A 24,343-nucleotide genomic window follows, 5' to 3' on the forward strand; every position below is an offset into this window, starting at 1 on the left:
AATAGACTTGAATAAATCAAGTGAAAACAAGAGAGAATCTATAGCGCTTCTTGCGTGAATACAACCAGTGACGTCACAAGGTCCTTAAATTCGGTTCCAGAGCCCGGACACAGTTTTGCTCCAAAAAGTCGATTTCAGCAGCTAAAAAAAGCACTTTCCGTTAGGATTTGACAGAAATAAAGTCCATCATTATTTTAAACACGTTTGAAACTACAAATTGGGCTAATAAAAGAGAGTACGAAAATTTCGTTTCAGTGGCACTTTAAGGACCAGGGGTCGCCCAGCTTCAACCGCGCATTAGACATGCCTGCTCACGTTCCCCAAGCTGCAAATGATCTACAGATATCAACAGTGACCTATGGTACCTGGTACGATCGGCAGCTGTTAGACTGAAAATGTTTCAGATGTCTTCTGCGCAACAACAAAAAACATACGACTTGGGTTATCACAAAAGACTCAGAAGTCATCACATATTGAAATCGGTCTTCATGTTTTTGATTTGCGAGATCAGTGCCCATATACTTACGAGAATTAAGTCGGTCGTACGTGACATTGTTTCCACAAACAATGTGCAAAACGATTCCTCTATTTTTGTCATCTTATTTCCTGTGCATAGCTGTATCAAATTACAATTAAACTTTCAGCAAACCCAGCCACAATATAACATTTACAGACACATTTATATCGTCTCATGCATTCTTGCTGCAATGCCCGCGTGGCGGTTTGTGCTTTGGTTGTCAACAACATTAAAAGGTTTCGTCATATGTCGCAGGGAAAACGGACAGAGAAATACGCACGTGTTTGCTACCGTTTGCAAGACAGTGGCCTTGTAATTGGTTTGCGCTTTTCCTCTTTCTCACCGGCACAAAAAATAACAACTTATCATCAATGGTTAAAGCTCGCGTGTCAGACCTTGTCCACTGCCTTCTCCAAGAGAGCTTGCTTGCAATCTAGCAAAGTAGGCATTTTCACAGACAACTGCTAAAAACCCAAGCGAGGTGTCGCGTAAAGACTCTTGGAGCAATACAACAACTATAGTCTTTGAAAGAGAAAGTAGGTATGGTAGCAGTCACAAGCTAACAAAAAAGTCAGGTTTTCATGTTCTTACCCTGGTTTCTGACCAGCTTAATTTCATTCTGTGGCGAATGAATCTGCTAGTGTTTTCACTTATGTCGAAGGCAAATGTTACAAATTCCAAGTATCGCTGGTTTTCACTGCATGAAGTTGAATTGTTTGGTTCGGACGTTATCACCTCACGTTCGATTTCCGATATTCTCTCAAGTTCGTAACCTGCGTTATTTCCTTCCTATTTACCTTTTTTCCGCGAGAAAGGGATTACAAGACGTCCGCAGACAGCCTATCAAGTTCGGTATTTACCTGAAAATATATTTAAAGAATAAGTCACGACATTGAGCGCACAAAACGATGGTTTTGCGCAAAGGTTGAAAAGATGTCCCTGTGAAACATTTTTTGTGCCCAACGCGCCAATTAACGCTGTCCACGTTGCTAAGCAACAGACTTGCGTCATGCTGCTCGAGTGACATTGCTGACATTCCTGAGAGTGAATGAGAACGTATTGGCGATGGGGATGGCGATCTGCGAGAGTTTATGTCTGGTTGTCTAGACCCTGATGTTTGGCATGGATACATCCTTGGTAAACCAAATTGATCAAACGTATTTCGCATCTGTGTGGATGATCGCGGTGTTCGTGATCGCCACATCGCGTGTACCGCGCGCATGCTCGCGCGCAATACGCTCGCACCCATTTTCACCCTTACCCACTCGCGCGCACTGGTCTAAGGTACATTGCTTGCGCGTAAAAGTAGCAAAAAACAAAAAGTAAAGAGGAAAGTAAACTAGAACCTTTGCTTTTATTCAGATGCTGCCCAGTGAATTGTGTGGTCAGGCCCTGGTCATCTTGGGGAAGTTGTAACGCGGCATGTGGAAAAACTGGCAACCGAGCTCGCAGCCGGACAATTACAACCCACCCCTCATGCAAAGGTACTCCGTGTCCAACACTAAAGGAAACCAAGTCATGTCAAGGACCCTGCTGTCCAAGAGACTGCCAGGTGAGTAGAACAATGCACATATGTAGTCAACTTCTTCGCTGGTGCTCAGCGACTTGTCAGGTAAATATATTCGCCGAACTACACAAAAGAATGGAATTTGCGAGTGCCGAACAAAATTCCTGTATATATTGTGACAGCATTGCGTAAATTTAAATTCCCTAACTCGTTTCGAAATGCCGAAGACACTACCCGTTGCCCCCTTTACGTGAATTATCGGGCACGAGTCACATTTATCTTATCCTCTGCTTAATTAAGGAAACGATAGCGTGCTCTAAACAATCGGAAAAAAGAGATGCTATATTTTTTACTATTCGGGTGCAAGAACAAAATCAATGCTGTTTTTACTATGCCTCCTGCTAGCTACATATGCTTGTGGACTTGTTACAGGCCACATAATTACTCCGATCCCCAGACAGACGGAAGCCAACCACAGTAACTGTATGTGATACATGTCTGCTCTGTCGTTGTTTAAGTCTTACGACGATCCTTAAAAAGATGGTTATGTCAAAAAACAAACAAAGAAACAAAAGCAAAGCTAACCAGATTGCCGGCTAATTTTTCCTTTGCTTTAGGTCTACAGTTGGTCGGCTTATGGTCCTTGTGTAGCTCCACCTGGGAAGTGTAGTGCCAACAGTGGTATAAAGACGAGATCTCGTAAGATAAAATCTTATGCAAGCTGTGGTGGAAAGGGGTGTCCTTTATTGACCCAGACATCTCCATGCACCCCTGTTCCCATCCCATGCAAGGTACTTCTTATACTTCTGAGTATGTTTGGCTGTTACTTATCATCGAAGGTCTCTTTCATTTAATTCCCTTAAGTCGACAGTGAGTCTTAATCACAAAACACTATTTTGGAACCAGAATTACTAATGGGACACCATCTAAGGGGGGGGGGTACCTAAGCACTTAGGCCTGGGGGGACTCTCGTATAAAAAGTGCGGGGGTGCTCGCCGAAAATTTTGTAAAGAACCCCTAAGAGGTACCAAGATCCTGTTTTGTGGGCGTGGCTGTAAATCTTTTTCTTTCCTTATGGGTGTCAATTCAAAAACAACACATTATATCCTGTCATATGTTTTTTCGGCTCAATACCCTAAACGTTACTGCAAAAGCTCCCGCTGTGGACCTTTTGGGACTGAACACCCTTAGAGGTACCAAAACCACAATTTAGACCCCTGAAATGTACGATGAGCACCCCTGTCCTTTTTATATGGGAGTCCCCCCCCCTCCCCCCCAGGCACTTTGGTTCCATTTTCTTCACTTTCGTACCATATCGCGATTGTCATCTCAATCACTGCATTGACGAAATGAATCAATCTCTTTCCTCAGATGAGTTCCTGGAGTTCATGGAGCTCCTGTACACCAACCAATGGCAAGTGCGGCGCGGGCACTCAGTATCAAACACGTAACATTGCCACGGTACCTTACTGCAGCTCTCCGTGTCCAGCGAAGAAGCAAACTCGCTCGTGCACACACAGTTGTTGTCCTGTTGATTGCGTGACATCCTCGTGGACTGCATGGAGTGCTTGCTCCAACACCTGTGGTTCGGGTAAGTATCAGGGAACTAAACATCGATCATTCTTTAGAAGGAGAGTCGAAATCTGATCGAACCGGAGAAAAGATCGAGACATTCCCGTCGTCGTTTGCCGTGTCACTAACGTTGTCATGCAATCCTGAATACTGTATTGTCACATCCGGCTCAAACAAACTCCACTGTATTTGAAATGTTATTGGATCGTCACGCAATAATACTCTGGAATTGTTGTCCCATTCAAACCAAGGGTGATTTTTTTTTCTCCTTTCACTATCGATACACTGACGAGTAAACCGAATTTAAGAAATCTTTAACCACAACCGTTTTCCAATCGCACGCGAGAAACATAACTTCTTCTTATGCGATCAGGTAACCAGTCACAACACCGCGCTAATAGTGCTTGTTTTTTTTAGGTTCTAAGACAAGAACACGAAGCGTAGCGACCCATCCTTCTTGCAGTGGAAAATCCTGTCCAACGCTCAAGCAAACAACGGCTTGCTCACAGTACAACAATCGTGATTGCGTCATGTCTGCTTGGACGTCCTGGTCGCTCTGTAGCAATGGCTGTGGAAAAGGATGGTCCACTCGAACACGCAGTATTACTACGTCAGCGTTATGCAACGGGAAAGCATGCGGGACTAGGTCAGACAAGAAACAATGCACTGATTACAGAGAGAACAGAGACTGCGTGGTAAGTTGTCAGAGATGTAGGGGACATAGATGTAATAGGGTCTTCAAGCGTCCAGAAATTTTACTAGAAGAATCAATCGATCAGAGAATTGAAAATTCCTGTATATATACTGATATATTCCAGGCCACGTTGCGGCATAGGAACTGAGAGACAGTCTCACGCAAGCGTGCGGTAGATTAGACATAAGAAACAGAGTTTAAAACGTTTTCGTTTGTGTTAAACAGGTAGAAGTAGAAATGTACTATCTTTAGTCAAACTAAATTTTAGCGGAAGAGGAGAAATTATATATAACGACTGAAAAGCTAAAAGTGAACTTGATCCTGTGTTTTTTAAAGGTAAATTCCTGGGGCTCGTGGGGAGCTTGCAATGAAAAATGTGCTGTTGGATCAAAGAAAAGAACGAGAACAGTCAAAATTTCTAAAAGGTGTCAAGGCAAAGATTGTCCAACCCTTCAGGTAAGCATAAATTGTTGAGACCTCGAGAGAAAAGCGCTAAAATATCGGCGTATTTCTCAAACCTTCACCAGTATGTTTTTCTCCCGCTATATGCACTTATTACGTAAATTGAAACCAAATAGAAACGTTATTTTTCCGAGAAGCAGGGCGTAGATTGGGAAGGGGGAAGAGGTGATAAGGGGGCAGTTAAGCCTTTCGAAGGCATGGGTGAACTACACGGAGGCGCTTGGATTCATAGCGTGTGTAGAGTGTATGAGAACCTGTCATTACGACTTTCGTCAGTATTAGCTTAGCTGCCATGAATGCTAAGTAGATTAGTGTTTTTCTTTTGAAGGAAACTTCTCAGTGTGGAACTCCCAACAATGGCTGTCAACACAAGTGCTCCAATGGCGTATGTTCCTGTAATGCGGGTTATAATCTGGCTTCAGACAAGAAGAAGTGCAACGCTATAGATTGCAAAATGCCTAAACCGACATACTGCGCACCAGGTTAGTGTTAAAAGAACTCAAGAGCTACCACAAAACAGAAAACAAACGAACAAAATTAGGAAACAAGGGCTACAAATTCTGGTCTATTCTTTCGCTAAAGATTATATGTTTTTTGGTCACAGCGTGTCTCTGAAAACGCCTTACTGCGTCCTGAAATCAGATTTGAGCCCGCCTTAAAAACTTCCAAATGTGCAGACATTCGCGACAAAATTCATGGTCATTCATTCTTCCTCATTCTGAAGAAGTCGAGAAAATCGAGTCAGCAGAGTGATTTCTCCCAAAAACTCGTAAGAGTCGTCCAGAACTTGTTTATCTAATATTTATTAATATTAAACCTCAAGCAGGGTACTTTTTACAACGCAGGCTTCATTTTAAAGCATGATTACGGGGATATTTACAACCCCTGCGCTTTTACGGATCGGTGCTTCATCGTATATCACGTGTTTTTAAAATAATTGTCTCAAACCAATAGACCGTTTTCGATACATTAACGCTCAGCTTGGCAGTGAGGCTTAGAGGACACAAACAAAGGAAATTGAATGACCATGTTTATTCATTTCTTTTGTTTGTGTCCTCTAGGCCTCACTATCAAGCTGAATTCTAACATATCGAAAGTGGCCTATTCACAATCATTTGTGGACAATATATCAAAATCTCCCTGAAACATGGTAGCCACGGCAACAGCATGACCTGCCGAAGAACCAAATCGTGGATCCACATTTTTTCTTTCTTGAATGACGACTTATTCAATGTTTAAAAATTTTGCACCTAGGGATCAAGATTCAAAACAGAGCCACATATCCATAGTTTTCGAAAATCTAAGGTCACAGTATGGTTTCACATTTAAAACAGCATCAAACTGATAGATTTATTATACAATATAGTGAAACAGTTTTTATTCAAAATAGTCAGCTGACGCATAAATATTGAAGTGCGGCTCGAATCATTTTTAAGAGTTAAGAACAAAAGGCAGCCATGGTCCCTTGGGTGTTCACAAAATTTGTGAAAGTTTGTCGCCTATTCTTCGCATTGTCTTGTCGTCACATTTTGCCGAACCAATACTGGGTAGTGGAATCATTTCCTGCAGAGCAACGAAAGGCCGGATTTGGAGTTCTGTAATAATCAAAATTATGCTCACCAGCTATTCCCCCGTTAGGTGACCCATAAAAGTTACATAATCCTTGTCCAGGAGGAAAATAGCTCAATACATACGATGCTCTGTATTTGAAGACAACCGTCCGAGCATGGCGATTCATACACTGATTCCCTCTTGTGTTGATGAACTCATAAGTAACGCTTGCATGATGTGATGGACGTCGGCGGCTCTTCTTTTGTTTGCCTCATTACGTATTAGATAAATTCCATTCGCGTGACTTCCAGATAGTAAGATGTCGTGACATGATCTCTGCGCTTCCTGACATTTGTGGCCGGTATAGCCAGGCGGGCATGCGCACTTGAATCTTTTAGCTCTGATGTCACACACTACACTACAAGTGCCGCCATTTTCACACGGAGTTGATTGACAGCATCCGCTGTGACATGAGTCACTTGAACAGATCTTCCAGGGAGGCTGAAAAAAAGTAATTCCTCTCATTCGTGAATTAGAAGAGATTTGATCTATTTGATTATTCTTTAGACAAATTCTTTAATCAATTTAATTTGCCCTGCTACGCTTTGTTTAAATTTACAATCAATTTGTTTTGTACTTGCTCGAAGAAAATATTGGGTGCTTTTCTCTAGCTGTTTAATGTTTAGTTGAGCCTTGTGTTGTGTTCTTGATCAAAGCACGTTACTCTCACAGTACCTACTTCCACACAGATAAACCTGTGGTTGCCTGGCATCCCTTTCAAGGGGGTTGGGGAGGGGAGTAAATACTCTTTCTTAATTCTACTGAAACCGGGATAAGCCCCTGCGATATGGGATACTTTGGTCCGGTGCAGACTTGTCCGGTGCATACCAAAGTTTTCGACGGGAAAGCACTTTCCAACATTTTCGTACTATTTTTGGCACTGGCAGATCAGCATTGCACTGTAAAGTGTATCTAACCAAAAAGTAGTTGAATATTGCCCTTCGTTTAGCTAGAACCTGAGAACCGTTTCTTTGTTATAGAAATCTAAATTTACCTTTGTGAGGTAGCTCCGAACCATCTCAATATACGTCCAGCCTATTGTCCGTTTTATTGATTCAGGATCTGTGTACGAGGCAGCCCCGTTTAGTTGACAGTTTGGTTCAACTCCGCTGTCGCTTTTAAAGTTGAATGATAGACACTGGCAGTTAACAGAACATCTCGTAAAGCAGCCATAATGGTCGGATGAAGAGTGTTCAGAGAGAAGATGGCCTTGTAGAGAATAGTTCCATTTCATACGCATTTCGTCTTGTCCATGTGGGAAATCCATTTTTTCGCAGTTGTCGTCCTCCAGGCATTGTGCCGATACAGACGTGATGAAGAGAACGATTATCAGTGCCATTTCGAGGTGTTCACTTTGTTTCAAAATCTTCGAATGCTGTATATGCGTTGGTCCGGAAGGTGTGTTCAAAGGCGCTGGCTTTTGCATGACTTTTTCTCGTTTTCTACACAATTACAGCTTGTTTGAAATCATAACAGTGTGTTGCCATGGAGAGGGAGAATTGAGAATTTATTTATTTTCCCATCAGGGCATAGCAGACTTATTGATTTTACCTGAAGTGCGAGCGTTAACTTCTAATGAGAGAAATACGCTCCTTAAAAGTCAAGAAGGTGTATTATTAGTAATTATGTTCGTTAACATTTGTTCCCAATCTGCGCAAAAAGCTAATTGAAAGTGTTTCTCATATATGTTTACAAATCGTGTTGACTTATCCACGAAAACGTGTTTAATTTGCTGTAGTGGAGGTATAAATTATTAAGGTGCACAAGTCGCTGTATTATTACATTGTTTTAACTTCCTCTCAAGTGGACAATTCTTAAATGAGAAGCCGACAATTAAGTTGTCTTTCCGTCGTCAGGGTGATGAAAAGCACCACATTTTGATTAAAGTAAACAAGAAAAAACGTAATTGTTTATTTAAAAACACGTGGGGCTTGATGCAGCCTAGGAAAAATGAGTAGACAATAGCTATGTATGGAGCATTCATCTTCAACCAACAAAATACCAACAGCGCTACTGAGACATACATCATTTAAAACTGAGGAAAAGTTCTCAAAACAGCATGAATCTTTTTATATGAAAAAAGAAATTACGAAGAACTCTCACAGTTGGATTCTTTACAATAAATACCAGCTGGCGATTTCCACAGAGGTATTTTTGACGATACACAAGATGACTGATTTTTAACCCAGGGAATATTCTTCTGCCCTTGCTTAAAAAGAATTGAAATCAAGACAGCTCTACATGTCCAAATGTTAAAAAATTAAAACCGACAGTATGGAACAGGAGCCTTCACTTGGTAAAGCTCAGAAGTTTCTGTGAAACAATTTGTTCGAAGCTACCTTGTACCGTCCGGTCGCATTAAATTCTAATAAAGGATCGCTCAATTCCTTGAAGTGGGACATGTTGCGCGTTTATCAAAGCTTTGCTGGCGGAATGCTTCAAAACGTTATTCATTCCAGTGTGTTATAACTCACTTTTCTCTCTGGATGTGAAACGTTTTCTGTGAATATGAAATTCCCTTTTTTGTGACTGGATGGAGAAACATTAAGCTCCTTTCTCAAAGTCTGTGAAAACGCAAAAACATTTTTCACACAAATCTTTTTTTTTTCATGTCACTGACGTCACTATAATTCCCGTTTCTTTTTCCGTCTGAAAAAAAAAGCAGCTCCTTAAGTCCATGTTTATGAAAGGACTACGATTTTTTTTCCTCCTTGTCGAACGTACTAACGGAAGCGAAAGTTGTTCAATCTCTTTTTGTTTAAAAACATCATTTCCTTTGTCTTCAGGTACTTCGCTCGGCAGCACTTGCAAGCATGCTATTGCCACGTGCCCAGGAGGCAAGACCACATACCCTGTCACGTGTTCACTGGGATGTCCAAAGGACTATTCCATCAAGGGATCGTCCACGGTCACGTGTCAAACATCGGGACAGTGGTCGTCATATGCTACGTCATATTGCCAACGCAACAATGATCCACCCACTCAGGTTAGAGCGAATGACGAACATCTCATTTCTCTTTATAATGTGATCGTAGTTTTAAGCAGATAAGTAAAGAGAATTGCGAGAATGATGGAAGAGTGATGTTTTATCTTGTATAAGTGGATATGCAAAATTATATTTCGATCTCGTGACTAAGAATATCTGAAACAACTACTTGTAGCACACAACAAACATTGAATACAAATCAATAATTTTAACTCTATGAAACTCTCTCGTCTACGATTATGATCACAGCTTAAACACCACTTTAGAAACGAGGAAATATCTGGGGCCGGTCTCATCTTACAGTCGCCTGTGGGACCTTTCCTAGGGGCAAAATTAAAGATGAGAAGCCATATTGGCCCCAGTAGTCTCCTTCCAAACCCTCGTTTTCGCAAATGATAAAAGTGTCAAAGAGCTAAATTTGGTTATCTTGTTCCTTTGCAGATCGTTTTGTCCGGCTCAGCCAGTATTCCAGAAAACAAACAACGCGGCACCAAAGTAGGTACATTTTCGTCTGTGGACCCGAACAGTAAAGACAAGCACACCTATAGTATTGTCAGTGGAGGAAGTGGCAAGTTTGAACTACGTGGAGTTGATCTGTACACACTGACTGTCTTCGACTACGAATCGTCACCTAACAAGTAAGTTGTTAACGACAAAGAGAGTTCTGAGATTGTCAGTTGCATTTTATATTGACATTTAAGAAACTAATCGTTGTCTATTTAGAATGCGCGAATTGGATTGGCTTTGCAATCGTTGGCTACTGGCTGATGGCTAACACTCGCGCGAGGCGTGCGTGCTTGTTGTCATAAACATTTTTATAAAAAAAAAAATAAACGGTCCCTGAAACAAGGAATGTTTTAGTTAAAACAGTTTGATATGAGTTCGAGTTTTCCACTGGCGAATGGTCATCAAGGCGTTGACTGGTTCAAAATTGGCTTGATACTTAAGGAGTATTAAATTTCGCGGAGGCAGGTGTTTGCGTTTAGTGGCCCCAGTTTTGGCGGAAAATACACAAGCACCTGCAGTTTTATTTTGGCGGGAAATCCATACGCGCCTTCCAGTCGACCGCTGTTAAATTGATTGAGGAATGTTGATAGTCTGTATTCAATTTTCGATCCAGTAGAATTACTTTTTACTCATAGAGTGTGAATAATTATTCTTGTTTCGATCTAACTTCGCAGATTTTCACTCGTCATAAGGAGCACAGACAACGGCAGTCCACCGATGAAACTCGAGAAAGCATTTACGATTTCTGTGACAGACGTGAATGAGAAGCCTACGGCGATCCAGGTAACAATGGGGTCACAAAGTGAAAAAACACTGACAGACTTATTACGAAGGATAATAACATCGGTTGAATGATGATGAATAAAACTAACCTAACCAAGAAGGTAACAGATTAGTATACACCTGACCACAATGAATCTGCTTGCGCGACCTTTCCTTTTTTCGCGGTAGTTTATGGCAACAGGATTACGCATCGTATTCGTGGCTTAGTCCTTGTTAGCTAAATTGGAAGCAAAATGTATAGCATCATTTCTTTTTTTTTCCTTCTTGTCAGTTGTCAAGCAACAACGTCGATGAGAACAGTGACGTGGACACAGTGGTGGGCATGCTCAGTACCGCTGACCCAGATAACGGGCAGACTTATAGTTATAGCATGCTGGATGGCGCCGGTGGAAGGTTTAAAATTCAAAGCAACTTGGTGAAGGTAAGTTAATGACAGGCAGTGATTAGATGACTACGTTTACCCCCAGAACAAACAGTGGAATTCAGAGATCCACAGTTGTTGTTTTACCTTAATGCAACATGAAGTAAATCTCTTCTGAGTTTGATTTTAAAGCATCTCGTTCGTCTAGCATCTGAAAATATTGAATTTGATTGGCTAACAAAGCATGGGCTGCTCTTCTTTTCTCTTCTGTTTTGCCATCTCGACCTTGCATTTCCATCAGTTAGCGGTCTCGAGTTTACTTTCATTGGCAACGTGAAGAGCTGCAGAAACTCTCTTCTCTGCCACTCAATTTATTTAGCCCCTTTTAAGTTTTAAACACTTATCACAAAGTTTATCAAAGAGCAATAGTAAAGCACGATGTTTGGGAAGCGCAGTGCTCTGAAGGTTGGCGTGTTAGCTAGGTATTAAAACTTTTTTCTTCTGTTTTTGCAGGTTGCAAAGTCCAACAAGAATTGCTTACTAAACGGTGGCTCCCAGTGCCTACTCAACTATGAAAGCGTATCCTCTTACTCTATAAAAGTCCGTAGTGTTGACAGCGGTTCTCCATCCCAATCGGTCAACGCTTCATTTAACATCGTTTTGAATGACGTCAATGATCAACCACGTAGTCTAAAATTGTCCAATTACAAGGTGACTGAGAACGCACCATTAAATACCGTGGTCGGAAATCTATCCGCTAGTGATGAAGACAAAGGCCAAAAACTCAGTTTTTCATTGGTTGATGACGACAGTGGCAAATTTGCTCTGGACAGCAAAGGTGGTCTTTACAAGGCAAACTCCACAGACTATGAAACGAGCACGGTTCATTACGTCGTTGCCAAGGTTACTGACAATGGCCAGCCAGCGTTGTCGGTAAGTGATTGATGAAAATGGTAGTTACGTCGAATATCCGAGCGTTTCGTTGTAGCAAAATACATTGTAACTGGTGTGTTAATATGACGCCAGACTTCGTGACTTTGCTATTAATTTTATGAAATTTAAGCTTTTTCTCAAGCTGAAATTCAAATGTGTAATGTACAATGTAATTCAAATGTAAAAACACGTACATGCCTGTATCTCACTGTCCGAAAAGGGGTTTGAACTCAAATGTGTCATCTTGCAGACGAGCCTCGAGTACGTTTGAAAGTACATCTGGCCCTGGTTGCTCAAAACATACATAATATTATTTATCGAACAAATCACTATCCAGTGGATAGCGTAGTTTGTTTTGTCAAGACTTATCCACTGGAGAGTAATTTATCCACTGGATAGGGTTATCCACAGCTGAACCCTGCGGGTTCTCAAAACAGAACTTTGAACTGAGTAAGAAAAATGCCACATTTTATACGTCCACTTCTAACTAGGACGTGTAGGAATATGGTATGCATTATAAACTAAACTCCCTTTTTTGCTTTCTTAGATGACCAAAAACTTTTCTATTGTGGTGTTGGATGTCAACGAGGCTCCAGTCTCTATCGTCCTAGACCAGCAGAGTGTGCAGGAGAATTCAAAGCCCGGTACCAGGGTGGGCACTTTAACAGCAACAGACACCGATGCTGTTCAGAATCTAACTTTTAAACTAGACGATGATGCAGCAGGCAAATTTTCTCTTCAACCGAACACTTCCTGTCAGAATCTTGCTTCAACCGGAACCCGATGCACCACAGACTTAATGGTGAGCGGCGCTATAAACTACGAAGATGCGTCAAGCTTGGACATCATCGTCCGCGTGACTGACGACAAAGGGCTTTTCCACTCGGAAATGTTTAATGTGACGGTGATTGACGTAAATGATCCGCCCACGAATGTTACCTTGGATGGAAGTGCGTCGGCGTCGATTCCTGAGAACAGCAAAAACGTTCAGATCGATACTCTGCTTACAGAAGACGAAGACCATGGACAGAGTTTTACTTACGTCTTGATTAACAACCCTGGAGGTGATTTCGAAATTAGCGGAGACAAGCTGTTTACATCGAAAAACGCTAATCTTGACTTCGAGTCATCTTCGAGCTATCAAATTACTGTGAAGTCGACTGATAATGGAAATCCACCGAAGTCCGTGGAGATATCGTTAGTTGTTAACCTTCTAGACGTTAACGAGAGACCAACCAAAATAACGTTGTCCAATAACAGCGTCCAAGAAAACAAACCATCCGGGACGGTGATTGGTCAATTGACTGTCACTGACCCTGACAGACAACAAAGTCACGTGTGCAGTTTAACTGATTCAGCCAATGGGAAAGCAGGAATAAGCAGCAACAACCTGACCGTTGGTAGTGCGGGCGTCAATTACGAAGAAGCTAGCTCCTTCAGCGTGAAAATTCTTTGTCGCGATACAGGCGGCCTCACAGTGGAACAGACATTTGTCGTTCTTGTTCAAGACGTCAACGAGAAGCCAACCAGTATAGTGCTCTCAAACAATAAGATTCAAGAAAATCAGCAGAGTGGCACCGTAGTCGCACTTCTAAATGTCACTGATCCAGACAATGTCAACACCCAAGTCCAAACGTTTTCGTTCTCAGTTCTCAGCAGTTCGCAACCTTTTGTAATGCAAAATAATGCTCTTGTCTCCACGCGCGTGCTTGATTTCGAGAACAGCGCTCAGTGGACGGTGAGCATAACAGCAACGGACAGCGGAAAGCCAGCCCTGTCTCTAACACAAGCGTTTACCATCCAAGTGATTGACGTCAATGATGCTCCAAGTGGAATGACAGTAAGTGAGAGTTGTTTGTTCTGATAGAGAAATCTTCCATTGCGCTGTTAAGAGCACGTGTTAATAGGGCAATATGACAATTTGGCGTCATTTGAAGGGCCTACATCAAGAATGGCGCATCTTGAGAAATGTTGTCCACTTTTTTTTTTCAAATTTTATCATTCCAAGGAAATCTTTCCCAATCGTTCTCAATCTTATCCATCCTTCATTCTGTTTGGTTTAGTGTTATCTCTTAATCTTTCGTGTATTTATCGTAGTTAGCTATTATTTTGACGAAAACTGTAACGCAGTTGTGAGATACTCACAACATCTCCAATGAATGGACGCTGGATAATTTTTTCATGTTATATGACGCCATTTCTACCTTCTATTGTCTAACTAAACATCCAATGCCGTACAAACTCTGTTAGTATCACGGCAATGATTGTGACTGTTCAATTGATTCTTCACTTATATCTTTGCCTTTTAGCTCTCGAGTTTTGCTGTCGATGAGAACAGTGCCAAGGACACTCTGGTTGGGACACTGACGGCGTTAGATCAGGACACCTCCCAAAAGCACACATACCAACTGCTTAACAGCTCCTCGGGTAGATTTAAAGTCGATGGAAACAAACTTAAGGTAGACTTTGCTTTTCCACCAAAGGCGTAACCTCTTACATCCACTTCTCTCTTCGATCTTTCGATTTGCTCTGACACTACGCTGACGTTCGAACTGATAACTGCATGTTTTAATCCTAAACTATAGCTTATTCACTATCACCAATATTAACTCCAATTCATTTTTCAAGGTGGCTGTTTCCAACAAACAATGTCTGAGCCAAGGAGGTTCTTCTTGTCTCTTGAACTACGAAGCTCAAAAGAGTCATGTGATCCGAGTCAAAACGACAGATGACGGCACGCCTCAGCTATCGTTCGAGAAGGACTTCAGTATTGACCTGCGGGATGTCAATGACAAACCACGTGACCTACAACTATCCAATAACAAGGTGAAGGAAAATGCAAACATCAACACGATGATTGGCAGGTAAGTAACACGCGAGATTTTCCGGAATATCTCTCAACGCTACAGATTTTGAGGGGGTGTTCAAACTCATTTTAGTCTAATGAATTCGCTCTTTTCTTTTTCTCTCGTTGACAGCTTTACATCACGTGACGAGGACACCAGCCAACAGTTGACGTATTCATTGTCGAATGATGACAGCGGTCGTTTTAGAGTTGATTCCCAGGGAAGGCTGTACAAAGCAAAGGACACCGATTATGAAACCCAGACTACGCACATCATTAGGGCGGTGGTAAAAGACAACGGAAATCCATCTATGAAGGTGATTTAGGTCTACAAAACCTTCGCACTACCATTGCATCCCGCTAATCCGTAGGTTTAAACCTCTTCATAGTGGGTGTTTAGTAAGGCTTACAACTAGGATAAGAGGCTTAAATTTTTTGGGCTTATGACCGGAACGAATGACCATCATTGCCTTCTCCTCCTCCACCTCCGCCTCCTCCTCCTCATCATCATTATCATCATCATTTTAACCACCACGATGCCCTTCTTTTCTTTTGACCTGTTTTCTCTTTCGCCATGACGATGTCTTGTTTCCTTTTAGATGGAGAAATCGTTTACAATCGAAGTGTTGGATGTGAACGAGGCACCAATCGGCATCAATATAACGTCTCAAGGGGGGCAGCTGACTTTCCCCGATGGACATGCGCAGATCCGCGAGAACTCTGCTACCGGTACAGTGATCGGAAAGCTACAAGCTTTGGACCAAGATGCTGTTCAGACACTTGCTTTTAAACTAGATGATGACGCTGGCGGGAAGTTTACACTAGAATCATCATCTGCGGGTTGCCAGACAATCACTAACATTCCTGGTGTGAACACAAGGTGTACTGTCGATCTGAAAGTTAATGGAGCTCTGGATTACGAAACCTCTAAAGAGTATCTCATAACCGTGCGAGTGACAGACAAGAAAGGACTTTTCACTACAAAGCAGTTAAAGATTAGCATCGTTGACCAAAATGATGCGCCTGAAAATGTAACGCTTAGTGGAAGTTACACGGCAAGTGTGAATGAAAACACAAACGGTGCGTTAGTTGGACAACTGATGACTAGTGACCAGGACGTTGCGCAGTCGCACATGTATAAACTCCTGGACGATGCCGGTGGTCGATTTGTGATTCAAAACGACAAGCTTTATGTCTCGTCTTCGGCAGATTTGGATTACGAAGTTCAAAAGAGTTTTACTGTTAAAGTGCAAAGCAATGACAGTGGCACACCTTCTCTTGGCTTAGTGCAAGATTTCCAGATCACCGTCCTGGATGTAAACGAAGCCCCAGTCAATATCACCCTCGCGCCCGCGAACATCACCGAGAACAGCCAACCTGGTACAGTGATTGGTCAGCTGACTGTCAGTGACCCGGATAATTATGGATCACGCGGTACATGGCAAACGCACAACTGTCAAGTGGCCGGAAACCAGATTGGGAAATTCACGATTCAATCCAAAGTCCTTGCAGTAGGAAGCGCAAGCATAGACTACGAGCTGGCTTCAGTGATAAGTGTGGAGGTGAAGTGTACGGACACTGGCTCACCGCCATTGTCCCTTGTGACGACTTTATCCATCACGGTGATTGACATCAATGAGGCACCTACGGCAATCTCTTTGTCTAGCGCCGTCATAGCGGAAAATCAGCCGCCATCTCTAATAGGTTAGAAATACTACCTTGAAAATCTTGAAATAGTAACTTATCGTGGTTCATTTTCTTGATTTGGACATTTAACGTCATTGGTTTTTTTCTACAACAAAAGTTCATTTTATTCAATAACTTGCTTGTGTTGTTGTCATTTTCAGGACTTCTTTCTACCGCTGACCCGGATAATGCAAATCAACCAACAGACCGGCAGTCCTTTACCTACAGGTTCATGGGTGACACTGCTGGACTTCCGTTCGTAATCGACGGTAACGCATTGAATTCAACATCAAGCCTGAACTACGAGACCCAGTCTTCATGGAACATCACAGTGCAGTCTTTGGACAGCGGTGACCCTCAGCTTAGTGTTGTGACGGATTTCCAGATATCTGTTGTAGGTAGGTGACACGTTCCATTTACGGAAACTTTACAGCTGTCCAACCTATCTAGTCAACAAGAGGTTTGGAGCGAAAATGTAAGACGCTGGATTCAAGACGTTTGAAAAAAAAAACCGTTATAACAAGTGTGGTGGCAAAGCAAATTACGACTCTATAAAATTATTAAATGTCTACGCATATGAGACGTACAAAGGTTAACTCTTCAGGCAAACTGGACTAACACATGCGGACTTCATTGGAAAATCCATAAGGGGGTTTGTTACTATTGTAGTTGTAAAATGTCGACTTATTTGTTGAGTTAAGAGCTCATGCCCATGTATTGTACTTACCAGAAAAAAGTGGAGCGAAGTTACTCGCATATTGAAATATTTTGTTGTTTACTCTTTTGTAGACGTCAACGAAAAACCATTTAACCTCACTTTGTCTAATACATTCGTGGACGAAAATGCCCCACAAGATACAGTTGTCGGAAAGTTTTCTTCACAAGATCCAGACCGCGCCCAAACTCACACTTACACTCTAACCGACGGAGCGGGCGGGAGATTTAAAGTGGTTGGAAACAAACTCAAAGTTTCCTTGTCCAACGTTGACTGCCTTAAAAATGGCGGGGCTTTCTGCAAGTTGAACTACGAGAAACAACCGTCTTACACAATAACAGTGCGCGTCACCGACAACGGAAGTCCACCTCAGAGCAACGAAGCAAGCATGTCGATTTCCCTGAATGACGTCAATGACCAACCACGTGACTTTAAACTGTCGAGTCGTACAGTGAAGGAGAATGCTACACTTAGCACCAAAATAGGTCGGTTTACTGCTACAGACGAGGACAAGTTCCAAACGCTAACGTTTTCCCTGATTGACAATGATGGTGGAAGGTTTGCGATTGATTCTTCGGGTTATTTGTTTAAGGCTAAGGACACAGATTACGAGACGAACAAGGCTCACAAGATTGTGGCGCAGGTTATTGATAACGGAACGGTGCCTCTGAAAGTAAGTTTTTTTTCTGACAAAAGTACTCTATAGAGTATTTAACGGGATAAAAAAGTTAGCGAAATGTAGCTGCTTTTGCCTTATTTAGGCTAGTGGACTCATTGACAACATTCGCCCTCGTTTGAATGTGGTCAGTTCGTTAATTCGAGCGTCAATTATCAACGTACAAATTCTCATTACTGGTCGCTACCCTCTTGTCATGGTATTAGTTGGGAGAAGTTGTTCAACTATCGCGAATATTAATTTGTGTCTGGTGTGATCGCTTCTTTAATTCTCATGACCTTTCCTTATGACCATAGATATATTTTTTAAAGGTCGTGAAATTTGATTCTCTCTTGACGTTCAGAGAGTCACGTGGTTTTACCTAACAAGGTCACGTGTTTCTTACAGGTCACCAAGACGTTTACGATCGTCGTGGAAAACGTCAACGAAGCTCCCATAAACACGACAATGACATCGGCATCGGGACAACAGTCTTTCCCCGACAACGCGCCAAAGGTGGACGAAAACACTCCAGCAGGTAACACGGTGGGGACACTTCAAGCCCTGGATCACGATGAAGTGCAAAACTTAACGTTCTCTTTAGATGTCGACGCCGATGGCAAGTTCACCGCGGGCTCACAGGTCACGTGTCACAACATTACCAACATCCCAGGCGTGAAAACAAAGTGTACCGCACTGCTACAAGTCAGCGGTGAGCTGAACTTCGAGACGAGTCCCAGTGAAGATATCTTGGTTCGCGTGACTGACGCCAAGGGGTTATTCCACGTGCAGCCGTTCCAGGTCGCAATATTAGATGTTAATGACCAACCGAGTAATATTACTTTGGCGGGTGGTGATACGGCATTTATCGACGAGAACGTAAATGGTGGTTATGTCGGTGATCTCGCGACCACTGACGAAGATGCAAACCAGACACATAGATACAGCCTGATAAATAACGGTGGATGGAAATTTGCCCTCAGGAACAACAAGATATATTCCTCTTCTTTCGCAAACTTGGATTACGAAACAAAGTCTGAGTATACAATTTGGGTAAGAAGCACAGACAATGGTAGCCCAAGGTTGAGTTTTAACAAAACGTTCACTGTTCAGGTTAGTTGGGTTTATTTACTTCAATTCTTTACATATCACATGCTATGTAAATTTTACTATCTTCAAATTCCGCCAGGCATTACCGTGATCATAGCTGGGGATACAAGAACACGTTTTTATGGTCCTATGAGAAAATGACGTGTAAGCTTCGAAACGTCATGCTAGGATTATAGAACAACTAACATTCAAGAAACGAAACTGCAGTTAATAGCACAACCACAGAAACCGTGGTTCAGGTTAACTAATGAAAAAAAGCCTAGCGATTATATAATTTGTAAAGATGAATTTTTTTTTGGGAGGGGGGGGGTGTGGGGGGAGGGAATTGCCTATTCACTTACTTAATTACGCGTAGTACCCCTCAACTACAAGAGTCCTCCAGCTATCTCTGTCCTGCGCTTTCCTTTCCAGCTGACTCCAGGTCAGCCCCAATCTCTTGATGTCTGCTTCCAGGTCCGTCTCCATGAGTTCCCAGGCCGTCCCCTTTTTCTCTTTCCCTGGGGGTTCCAGGACAAGGCTCGTCTTGTGATGTTGGTAGACGGCCTATTTACATAACATATTTTGCACTAGTTTCCCATTCCCCTGGTTTACACGGGTGATTTTAGGTCACCTTAAAATTTCAACGAGCCAACAGCGATCATGACATCATTACAGAAAATCTAAGCTAATATTACAGAGCAACTAAAATTTAGAAACGAAACTGCAGTTAATATATCTTAAAAGTGAAGAAATCTAATGCTGCGAATTGTTTGTTTACAGGTGCTTGATGTGAACGAGCGACCAACAGGTTTCGTTTTGTCCTCGACAAGCGTCCCAGAAAATAGCCCCAAAGGAACACTGGTCAGCAATATAACTGTAATAGACCCTGACGATCAGGGAACTAGAGGGCCCTGGCAAAATCATTCCTGCCGAGTTTTAAATCCCTCCAATAATCCTTTTATGGTCAACGGGACAGAAAACTCTCTTATTGTGACCGGTGGTTTGAACTACGAGAAGAAGAAAAGCTATAGCGTGTATATTCGATGCCTCGATAGTGGAAACCCGCCTTTATCTTTCGGCAAAATTGTCAAAATCGACGTCACTGACGTTAACGAGCCTCCCTACGACATCACACTATCCAACAATGAGGTCGCTGAGAATGCCGGGATCGTCACTGTGGGACGTTTGGATACCGCTGACCCGGATAATGAACAGACCGTGGTACAGACGTTTAGTTATAGTATCGTGGATCCTTCTGGGAGCGTTCCATTTGTCATTGCTAATGATGCACTCAATACTACAAGAAGCTTGGATTACGAAGCTAGAGCCACGTGGACGCTGGTTATCAAATCTGTGGACAACAAAGGTTAGTTGTTCTCTCAGAAAAGCACTTTGCCAAAATTACTTCCGCGTAAGATGAGCTCGGCTTAGGACCTGAAACTGAGACTTCGCAATATAGGTTTCTCCAGAGGACGCCATTCTACAGTGATGCGAATAGCTGTAGCTGCGTTGGAGAAGGAGCGTTGTAATTGTTATCGAGAAAATTTTATGACAAGAGCTTGCCATTCTTCTTTGGAAAATGTGCTTAAAGTTGCATTGTATCGGAGAACGGATCTACCATTGGGCTTTTTCACCATAGTTTATTATTCGTATTTGTAAATTTTTTGTTAGGCCTTAGCACGACAAAGAATTTCACCATAGTCGTCAGGGACAGAAATGATCCGCCCACGAACCTAACAGCCAGCGCTCCTTTAAGTGTTTACGAAAACAGCCTATCTGGAGAGTACATAGGGAGCTTGATCACCGCTGATCAAGATGTTGCACAGACGCACCAGTACAAGATTGTCGATGTCGTAGCCCGGGGACACCGCACACAGAGGTATGGCGGGCGCGCAATGTACCTTTGTAGTTACATCGGAAGATCTTAGCTTTTTCCCGTGCAATTCTCTAAGTGTTGTTGTGTCTTTTTTGTTTTTGTTTACAGCAGTTCATCTTATCTTCTTGGTCTCTTTGCTGTTGAGTCGCCTTCAGGGCGTATAACCCTTCAGAAGTCTGGGCTCGATTACGAGCAGTACGCCAACTACACGGTGACCGTGAACAGTACAGATAATGGTTACCCGCCTTACTCTGTGACAGGCTCGTTTGTTGTCAACGTGAGAAACGCCAATGAACAACCGCAGAATATATCACTGACTGCAAACCAGGTAATGTATTGTTGGAGACTGAAAAGCGAAACACCGTTGAAAATAGGAGCTGGCGATTTTACAGCGTAATTTTTAGGACAAAGCAAACTTAAATTAGATCAATAATGCTTTGATTTGATAGAACTGCAGTAGAGAATTCACATGAATCCATAGGAAGGGAGGATGACTGACGAAGATGGAAATGGATAACAATATGAATGAGCATAATAACGTGAGGCTCGAATTTTCAAGTTTGGTTTGAGAATCTTTCGAAAAATTCAGTTTTTAGTACTTTTTCGATACATTCGGTCAATATTTTGCTATTTTTCGAATTTACTTCTTAACAGGTTTGATACTGATCTTCTCCAAAGACTGTCTCCAGGTCTACGCCATTAGCCAGTAAAGCTTAAGATATTAATTTTCCGCTATACCCTTCGTTTTTCCTGATGTTTTAGGTTCCCGAAAACAGTCCTGTGGGTACAGTGGTTGGCAATTTGTCAGTGTACGACCCAGACAATCTTCACCTGCCTCTACAGAAGTTCCTCTGTTCAGTAGTAGATGGAGGACCATTTAAAGTATGTATGCAATAGACCTAAAGGCGTGTATTCTGTCAATGCTCGATCATCAACCTCGTTCCCAAGGGCCTTAAAATTGAAAGAGCCCTGAGAACGAATTTGCCGGCTTGTGTTGTTGTTGTTTTTTTTTTCACCAAAATGGAGAAGTAGTTAGCGATTCCCCCGTGATAGAGAAAGATGACACGCGCAAGTGAGCAAGTGACACTTTGGCAGAGGGAAAATCGTAGCCGGTGCTATTGAGGTTAAGATCATGTTATAAATTTGCAGTTCGTGACGGATTAGCTTCCTGTACCCGTCGATTGTGTTGCCTTACGGGAATACTTTCTGAAACATTTACTCGGAGTAGTTCTCTGAAAGCTTGTGGCATGATCAAATGTTTAACACGTTATCGCATCAGTAGTTTGATCCAAAGGTGTGCAATGACTTTGTCATTATAACCTACAGCGACTAGGAATGTTGCTACAACCGCTACAGCTGGTACTACCGGTCTAATAGGATGCTCGGCACTGTCCACTTAAGGTTCTCCCCCTTCTCCTCTGACAATCCATTGCCCTTCAATTTGTCAAGTTTTTCCAGTATTCATACATCAGGGCTGACAGAGACACTGTGAGGATCAAATGTCAAAGAAATTCGGCCGGTCGATCGAATTCTCCACTTCTGAATCTGAACCCGGGCATATAAAGATGATTCCATTGAATCAATCGATATGTATTTATTATAATTTGTTGCATTCGCTGACGTTAACGGCTCTATTGCTGCAAACTCTTTTGCAGGTTGTTAATCACGTGACTCTTGTGGTGGCACAAAACACCGTGGATTACGAAGCATTAGACTTGTACACAGTAAACGTAAGCTAATCTATAACAATTTATCAATCAATGATTCTTTCCCGTTTTAAATTTCTATCAGTGGTTATCGCGTCCAACCGATATCTGATCTGGGAGGTCAAGGGTTCGAACCTTTCGTAGATTTTATTTTTGTCCCACGAACGTGACAAATAGACATTTCATCTTTACCAATGGTCTTCTTTTATCAATTAAAATAAAGCAAAGTATTTGTCTTTTCTCCTTCAGGTTAGCTGTACCGAGCTGTTACCCAACCCTCTCTCCGTCTCTGCACTTTTCACCATCAATGTCCAGGATGTGAACGAGGCCCCCTATAATCTGACCATCTCGTCTAAGACTGTGGAAGAAAATGGATTCCCTGGGGATTTCGTGGGCAAGCTCAGTGTTCTTGATCCTGATTTACCGGTGAGATAATTGTTTGTCCGAATATTTCCGCCGGATAGAGGTGTCATTGCAAAACAAATGATCTTTTGCACAGGCTTAAAAAATGCAACGTTCATGACAAGGCCGAGGCTTTTTGAATTTTCTGGAAGCTACCTTAAAGAGCAATGCCTCGATATATTTATATTTCGTCAGATTTTGAATTTGCTTTCAAAAATTAGTTTCAATAGGCCAATTTAATTTCGATATATTTAACTCCTAACGTGGCTCCGAGGCTTAGGGGAATGAAAACAAAAGAAATCATATCGAAGTTGAATAATTAATTTCTTTTGTTTTCTTTCCCTTATCTTCGGAACCAAGTTAGAATTTTAATATATCAGAATTAGCCTATACTCAAATTTACTAAAAGGAACGGCCTTGTTTTAGCGAATTATTAACCTTTGACTGTTTTTCCGACTCTTTTCATTTAATTCTTGTTTTGTATTTCATTAAAATATTCCCTCACTTCATCGTTCTAAACAACTTTTTTTTACAGGCCAGCGGACAAGCCAATGTATCACTTGCAATCAAAGACCAGTCACCGGACTCCGACGCACTTAAGTTGATTGGCGATTCCCTGCTAGCGACCAGATCGCTTGACTTTGAGACACAAAGCTCGTACAACGTGACAATCGTTGCAACGGACAGCGGTAACCCACCTCTCAGCACCAGTCTCACTGTCACGATAGAGGTAAAAACAATGTTTAAAGATTTTCTCAGTCTCGTAATGTATCCTTAGTAGGTGCTTTGAAATGGAACAGATTATTACACAGTAAGGTTTATATACCATGTTACCGATATCGAGGGTCAAACTGTGCTATCGCCTCCCGGGTGTAGCGAGGTCCTTACAACTGAAGAGGCCAAGGGGCCGATATTCTCCTAGTACAATCACAAGTAAGCTAAGTAAGATTTATTACACCACTTAGTGATCAGCTCTTTTTCGGAACTTTGGAGTACAACAACTAAAATTAAGAGGAGAATGACTAGAAAGAGGCATTTAAAGTTGTCTAGTTGTCTTATTTAGTTGTCTTAAAATTCGTGAAAGATGTGGAATTTCAGACCGAAAAATAGCCAAGAACAAGGGCTTAATTTGAGAATCATTTCGCTGCAGGTGATTGACGTAAATGACCCACCTACTTCCATCAGTCTGGTGTCTAAAGGAATCTACGAAAACGCAACTGCCGGTGCGGTTGTAGGTGTACTGCAGGCTCAAGATGAAGATGCAAATCAATCGCATCACTTCCAGGTCATTTCTAGTCAAGGTATGTTCAGATCTTGTTTTGTCATTTTTGTCACCACAGTGTGACTTTCTTTCCTACTGAAGCCAGCTTGTTGTTGTTTTGCTTTCAAAATACACCATCACACATCGTGCGACGCTTGAGCTTGTCTTGTCACCA

The 24,343-nt window shown here is 42.1% G+C and overlaps 1 protein-coding gene and 1 long non-coding RNA gene across 9 annotated transcripts in view; one reads left to right on the top strand and one right to left on the bottom strand.

The window, feature by feature from the left end:
- LOC145500235 (uncharacterized) overlaps nucleotides 1-24,343 on the bottom strand; it is a 109,859-nt gene that overhangs the window by 70,061 nt on the left and 15,455 nt on the right. The gene's annotated exons all lie outside the window — the stretch shown is intronic.
- LOC145500077 (protocadherin Fat 4-like) overlaps nucleotides 1-24,343 on the top strand; it is a 76,836-nt gene that overhangs the window by 45,720 nt on the left and 6,773 nt on the right. For 7 of the 8 annotated variants that reach the window (XM_081479596.1, XM_081479614.1, XM_081479608.1 and 4 more), the window contains exons 2-28: nucleotides 1,880-2,069; nucleotides 2,642-2,815; nucleotides 3,396-3,615; nucleotides 4,014-4,291; nucleotides 4,627-4,746; nucleotides 5,081-5,234; nucleotides 9,150-9,349; nucleotides 9,791-9,987; nucleotides 10,531-10,639; nucleotides 10,911-11,060; nucleotides 11,514-11,933; nucleotides 12,481-13,773; nucleotides 14,243-14,392; nucleotides 14,562-14,797; nucleotides 14,912-15,095; nucleotides 15,378-16,482; nucleotides 16,626-16,862; nucleotides 17,254-17,852; nucleotides 18,243-18,947; nucleotides 19,704-20,289; nucleotides 20,595-20,802; nucleotides 20,908-21,127; nucleotides 21,562-21,681; nucleotides 22,455-22,529; nucleotides 22,755-22,931; nucleotides 23,443-23,637; nucleotides 24,058-24,208. In XM_081479596.1, coding sequence (XP_081335722.1) covers nucleotides 1,880-2,069; nucleotides 2,642-2,815; nucleotides 3,396-3,615; nucleotides 4,014-4,291; nucleotides 4,627-4,746; nucleotides 5,081-5,234; nucleotides 9,150-9,349; nucleotides 9,791-9,987; nucleotides 10,531-10,639; nucleotides 10,911-11,060; nucleotides 11,514-11,933; nucleotides 12,481-13,773; nucleotides 14,243-14,392; nucleotides 14,562-14,797; nucleotides 14,912-15,095; nucleotides 15,378-16,482; nucleotides 16,626-16,862; nucleotides 17,254-17,852; nucleotides 18,243-18,947; nucleotides 19,704-20,289; nucleotides 20,595-20,802; nucleotides 20,908-21,127; nucleotides 21,562-21,681; nucleotides 22,455-22,529; nucleotides 22,755-22,931; nucleotides 23,443-23,637; nucleotides 24,058-24,208 — 8,453 coding nt within the window. The remainder of the gene's footprint in view (nucleotides 1-1,879; nucleotides 2,070-2,641; nucleotides 2,816-3,395; nucleotides 3,616-4,013; nucleotides 4,292-4,626; nucleotides 4,747-5,080; nucleotides 5,235-9,149; nucleotides 9,350-9,790; nucleotides 9,988-10,530; nucleotides 10,640-10,910; nucleotides 11,061-11,513; nucleotides 11,934-12,480; nucleotides 13,774-14,242; nucleotides 14,393-14,561; nucleotides 14,798-14,911; nucleotides 15,096-15,377; nucleotides 16,483-16,625; nucleotides 16,863-17,253; nucleotides 17,853-18,242; nucleotides 18,948-19,703; nucleotides 20,290-20,594; nucleotides 20,803-20,907; nucleotides 21,128-21,561; nucleotides 21,682-22,454; nucleotides 22,530-22,754; nucleotides 22,932-23,442; nucleotides 23,638-24,057; nucleotides 24,209-24,343) is intronic. The other variant, XM_081479577.1, reaches the window with a different exon arrangement.

Source organism: Orbicella franksi, chromosome 1, assembly GCF_964199315.1.
Source record: "Orbicella franksi chromosome 1, jaOrbFran1.1, whole genome shotgun sequence".
NCBI lineage: Eukaryota > Metazoa > Cnidaria > Anthozoa > Scleractinia > Merulinidae > Orbicella > Orbicella franksi.